Source organism: Dipodomys ordii, unplaced genomic scaffold (assembly GCF_000151885.1).
Source record: "Dipodomys ordii isolate 6190 unplaced genomic scaffold, Dord_2.0 Scaffold40, whole genome shotgun sequence".
In the NCBI taxonomy this organism is placed as follows: domain Eukaryota; kingdom Metazoa; phylum Chordata; class Mammalia; order Rodentia; family Heteromyidae; genus Dipodomys; species Dipodomys ordii.
Window position 1 is genome coordinate 13,703,017 of NW_012267256.1, and position 6,484 is coordinate 13,709,500.

The 6,484-nt window shown below is 38.1% G+C and overlaps 1 protein-coding gene across 1 annotated transcript in view; it reads right to left on the reverse strand.

Annotated features, from left to right (window-relative positions):
• Positions 1-6,484, reverse strand: part of Glis3 (GLIS family zinc finger 3) — a 447,811-nt gene that overhangs the window by 68,499 nt on the left and 372,828 nt on the right. Inside the window, exon 7 of the mRNA XM_013018480.1 lies at positions 4,499-4,643. Within this exon, the coding sequence (XP_012873934.1) occupies positions 4,499-4,643 (145 nt within the window). The remainder of the gene's footprint in view (positions 1-4,498; positions 4,644-6,484) is intronic.

Here is a 6,484-nt window from a genome sequence, read left to right on the forward strand (position 1 = left end):
AATTATTTCTAACACAATGTCACAAGCTGTCCAAAGACAGCAAATACATCCAATTTGAGAATGGAGAATATATATTAAGACATATACCATAAAGTCATGTTAAAATGAAACACTATTTCACAAAGTATGGAAGTATAAAGTTAGGCCTTCTATAGATTTAATATAGTGCTATTTATCACATAAACTAATGATATTGTAAGGGAGAAATCCTCATTTCTCAGTAATGAATGAGGAAGGAAGGAAATGGTCATATACAGCTTGAAAAATCCCTGCTCTAAAAAGAAATGTTTATTTTTCTTCTGCATTTCTATATGGTACTTAAATAAAAATGTGTACTTTACTTGAAAAAATAAAAATAAAAACCTTAGCATTCCATTCAAAATTCAGATGCCTTAACAGGACCTTATAAACACGGAACAGAAGCACGATTTTATAACCCAAAAGAAGTGGTACCAGTGTAACTCCCTCATTCTTGTAGATTTCTCTGGGTCTAGCTGCATTAGTTCTTAATCTGATTAAAGTGGTTTCCATGGAAGTCCAACATCTCAGCCACATGAGACTCTATGATGCCCTCCTGACTTGTGTCTCTGACTGAGGTCATATCTTCTTACTAAATCTGCAGCCCAGCTTCGGGATGGAAGGAGCCATTGCTTTTGTGGTCACCCAGGGACCAGATCATCTTCCACAGAGCATTCTTTGTTAAGAAGTGGACTCTGCAGAGAACAGGCATTGCTCTAAGCTGCCTGTGATGTTGGACCTTCACTAAAATTTAGGATTATCTGCTTCATTAGCTTATCACAGGAGCACAACAGAAGATCAGTACTGGTATGAAAGCCCTGAAAGTGGCATTCACATCTCAATCCACGGATAAATCTATCTGATTCATCAAGTAAATTAATGAATTTCCAGGCTGGCCTGGGGGGGCACAGGACCTCTGAACAAAAGGGCAGAAAATAAAAGTGAGCCATCCTTGAGGCTTGTTCATCACTGGCTGGCCTTCTTCCCGTTAGATCACAACATTGCTCTTAGGTCAGTATAGGAGCCAGGTTGGGGAGCCCTGGGATTTTCAGAATAGTGGAAAAGTAAACACTTCAATTTCAAGTCATCCTCAGCATGGCCTCAAGTTTATTTGGTTGCTTTAACCTGGGACACCTATTTTCTACTACAGAAATGAAAGTCTTTTCAGGCAATCTATTTCACTCAAGCTCCATCTTATCAATGTGAAAGGGCTGTTTCAATAAGGGAAGGCAACATTTCAGGAGATACACGAATTTCTTGTGTCAGGAGCTGGGGGTGGGGGGGCAGAGGCACTGAGCTTGTGTTAGACCTTGGGTTTGATCCCCAGCACTGGGGGGGAAAGGAGACAAATGGGGGGAAAAGGAAAGAAGTCTGGGTCTTAGAACTGCTATCTTTCCTGTTTATCTTGATGTTCTGGAAGCCATCTCTTCTCCTAAAACCTTGTAAATCACGGTTCACCACTCAGTGAAAATACCCATTGCAAAATCATGACATCTGGAGACTTTCAATCTTGAATTACTGTGGCTTCTATGAGACTGTAGCATTCAAGGCCACATTTAACTGCTTCCTAGCCTTCCACACATACATCTCAACAGAGAGCTGCACAGATATTTTTAGACCAAATCAGTTTGCTAGCATTTAAAAGCATGAGAGTCTGACCACCATTAAATAGACATCTTCCTTGTTTTGAATAACAGAAAGTGAAGGAAATAACTTGCGAGTATTTTTGCCATTTAGCTAAGTCTTAATCTACATTTCAATGCCTTAACACTTCAGATTTTACATTCAGCTAATTGATGAACAGTTTCCTGTGGCACCTTTGACATTTTTTTTCACAGTTTGACTTTTTTTCCATAGAGCTTTAGCACATGCTTGCAGCTGGTGTACAAATACAAGTACAATTCTAGCGCTTGCACAGGAAAGCTACAAGTTTTCTTCTGTAGCTTTTCCTCCTGCTTGGTTCTGCCTGAGTTTGTTGCCTACTCTGCAAAATGAAAGGTATAATCAGGCACATACATGTATGTGTGTGGTATTATGTATTTATATAATAACTAATGTATATATATATATATATATATATATATATATATATATATATATATGCTAAGAAAATAAAATAGGGCCTGAAGGAAATAGGAATACAGAAGTAGGGGAGATTAAAGTCTCATGGGTATAAGCTACCTGAAGAAGTAAAGTTTCAGGAACAAAGTTGCCTAAGATGGTCACTGTCTGTATCAAGTATTCTCGGAGTCCCAGAAAATGTCTGCCTATCTGAAGCTGCTTGGTCAATGGCTAAGGCAAAGTAACTTCCTTGCGCTTGGTGGCAGCTCATTTACCACAGCTAGAGGCTCAAAGGTTCCGAGCGCATGGTCTTTGTGAGATTGTGACACAAAAAGTAGGAATCTATTTGGAATCACAAAGCCATCTCAAACTCAACCTTACAATGTTTAAAGTTCCAAAAATTTGCAGACACTAGCAGACATCCAGCAACATACCCCAAAAATGCCATGGTTCTGAAGGTGATCACATGCTATGTGGGAAGGGTAACAAAGCTCTCATAGTTGCAAATAGCATGGTTTTCTCCAAGCCATTTCCAGGAGGGCTCAACGCAACATGACTAGCCCATCACTGGAAACTATTGATATTTAATACTGATCCATTTCTCAGTCATTTGTAAATAGCTCTTGGGATATATATATATATATATATATATCCACATATATTCATTATATATATATGACTGAAGAAGTAGGAGAACACTATATGGGATGTTTAACCTGATTGTTAATTTCATGTGCTGGAATAAATGTTCAAATGTCAACCATTTGGCAAGTCATGCATATGTGTATATGAATAAATACATTATCAAAATCTAATCATTCTTCATGTACATATCTAATACAAATATTTATGCACGTGTCATAACTGTGTTATTACATATTGTGTGTGTGTGTGTGTAAGCACCTTATTTCAAACTTCTAACTTTGAATCTCATTTCTATGGGTCCCCAAAAGAGTTTTAACCAAAGGAACTGTTAAAGAGCCATTAAAACTGGACCATCATGGGAATGCTGGTGACTGGTATTATTGAAATTATTGGTTAATATCCATTTTTCCTGCATTTGGTCCATTGCAGTACTATTAAGTTAAAAAGCTATACAATATCAGGTGCCAGTAATTCATACCTGTAATCCTAGCTACTTAGGAGGTTGAGATTTGAGGATCACAGTTCAAAAGCCAGCCTGGGCAGGAAAGTCCATGAGACTGTTATCTCCAATGAACCATCAAAAACCCAGAAGTAGAGCTGTGGCCCAAACAATAGAGTAAAAAAGTTAAGGGATAGCACGTAGGCCCAGACTTCAAACCCTAGGACATACAAAAAGCTATGCAAAAGGGAACAAGAGAAGATATTAAATGTGTACGTGTGTGTGTGTGTGTGTGTGTGTGTGTGTGAAAGAGAGAGAATACATGAGCAAAGTGTATTATATACATGTTTGAATAAATGTAATAAATACTCCACAAGGGTGTCTTGCTCTTATTCCACTGGAATTCATCAGTAAATTCTTCATTCTGTTTTCTTAATGCTTCATTATTTATGGCTTAATTAGTGCTTTTCAAAAGAAAAAGAAAAGACCAGCTTGCTGCCAATCCTGAATATGGCGTCTGGTGGAGGTGACAGTGGGTGGGAAGTTTAATTCAGAGCAAATAGAAAGTTCTCAGGGTCTGAAGTGGGGTGCAGCTCTGACCTTGATTTCCATACAGCATACAGTAACAGCTTTCTGTATGCAATGGTAATAATTATGTTTGTGCACGTACATCACCACTGTAGTGCAAAAAGTGCACAAAAATGCAGGCTAAGAAATTGAGTAAAAAATAACTTCCTTATAGTACATTAATCTTTTCAAACTTTTCACCACGTACATGCAATTTTCCAAACCTAAAGTCATTTAATATTCACACCCAGGCATCAGGAAGGTGATTGCGTTGCCTTCCCCTCTCCTCTCTTTCAAGAGTTGGGAGAGGATTTAATGAATATTCTTACGGTCAATCTTGGGGAATTTGGAGCTTCTTTTTCAAATGCAAAGACAACCATGACTCTTCCACTAAGCAATCTACCTTCAGCCTGTAACCTATTTAAAGGTGGGGACAGGACGGGAGGGGGGGGTACATTTCCTCTGAGTCTAAATCAAGTCAGTACATTTAAGATAGCTGGGAGGGCTGGGTGCACTGAACTTCTGGCAGAATTAAAAGAGCTAATGCATTATTTAACAGTGTTTCTGGACAAGGAAAAACAAAAACAAAAGAGTCTGTTACCAAACATAGCTCAGGAATCACAAAGGGAGGGGAACAATGTGTAGCTCATTGATGAAGCCAAACACAAGATGGTTTTATGCAACTGTTCCTCATGTGACATTCCCTTTACCCAGAGCGAAAGGCCTAAAGAAGGATGGTTGTGGTTGGCTCTGCATGTGCTTTCTTACCTGGATAGAGGTCGGGACCGGACCTGGGGGAGCAGCCCAAGGGGCCTTCTGCAGGAGCATCTCGTGGGGAAGTGGCTGGCTGCAGGGGCTGCACTGTGAGGCAGTCTGTGAGGAGGTCTGGATGGAGCTCCGCGCTGGACCGCAGCTAAGAGAAGGAGAAAACACAAGAGAGATGGAGAAGGGGAAGTGCTCCTTAGAGAGGCCTCATGCCCTGTGGTTCAATGCAATTCAACCCACAAATATTTATCAAGAAGCCAGTAGAGGGAAGGTATCATCTTAATTTACTATCAAAAGTGGGGGGGAAAGGCCAATCCTTACTCCCAGTCACATGTGCCAGGTGTTTTAGACTCAATGTGGCTGGAGTAAACTTGAACTTTCACATCAGGGAACCCAAGTCCCACATATTTGCTCTGTTATCTTATGGGAACTTGTAACGATAACAAAAGCAAACAGATTTCATCCGTGTTGGAGAGTACTTTAAAATACAGAGATACCAGCACAGAACTACCACGCAGACAATGGAGAAACATTCACTGAGAATTGACTTCTACAGGAGAGGAAAATATTCACATAGAATTTTAAAAATACTATAAGCTATGATGAAAAGAAAAGCTGAGTGAATTCATAACAAAAACCCAACGATTAAGTTACATAGGGAAAAAAGCAAATTTAGATGTTGACTTTATCATACGCAACAAAGTTCTTTTTAGATTGAACAATTCACGTAAAAAAATCAAACAATAAAACTGTTCGAATAAAGTATAGGTGAAAATTACCTGTTCTATTTATGAATAAGAATAAGCAAGTCTGATTTTAATAGAAATTTAAATGGAAGGTTTAGCGACATAAACTTATCAACCTAATTGTTCAAAATCATACTCATAAGCAATCTACAAATATGTACTTTTTTAACAAAATATTTATATTGCAAATAATTAACTTTGCCATTTAAAGAGAGCTGCTAGCTAGACTTGAAAACTGGGATTTTATCAAATTAAAAAGCTTCTGCACTATAAAGGAAACATTACCAATATGAAGAGACAGCTCACCTAATGGGAACAAAATCTTGGCCAGCTATTCATCTGACAAAGGATTAATAACTAAAATATATAAAGAACTAAAAAGTTAATAAACAGCGAAAGAACTCATAATCCAATCAGCAAGTAGGGAAGAGAACAGATCTCAAAGAATAAATATAAATGGCCAAGAAATACATGAAAAATGTTCAATACCATTAGTCATAAAGATAAACACAATAAAAAATACTGAGATTCTAACACCACCCAGTCATATTGCTATCATCAGGAGAACAAGACAATAACAAATGTTGATGATGGGCAAATGCTGTTGGTGGAACTATATGGTTCCGCAGTGCCCAGACACTATGGAAAACAGTATGGAGGTTCTTCCAACAATAGAAAAGATTCTGCTGTCTAACTCCCAGGTAAACATGCAAAGGATTGAGAACCAGCATACAATAGTGATACCCTCTCATCCACCCTGACTGCAGCACTATTCACAATAGACTGCCTGCGGAATAAAAGCCTAAGTTCCCATCAAAAGATGAATGAAAAAGGAAATGTGGTAAATATACACAAAAGCATGTTTTACAGCCGTAAAGGGGAAAAAAAAAGAAGTTATGTTGTTTCTAGGAAAATTGATTGAACTAGAGCTCATTGTGTTAAGAGGAATAAGGCCAAGCTCTGAAAGACAAATATTAAATATTTTCTCTCATTTGGGAAATTTAGATCTCTAAATAAATAACAAACAAACAAAATATGTGAAGGTAAAAGGTGGACTCTTGGGGGAATCGGGACCAGCAGGAGAGAAACAGAAAGGCAGATGAAGAGTGAATGAGATAAAAATACATTGTTTACAAGAATAAAAATGTTGCAAATAAGGGAAACCATGGGACCTATGTTTCTTTGGGCCTGGCTTACTTCACTTAATATAATTTTTTCCAAGTCTTTCCATTTCCTAACAAAT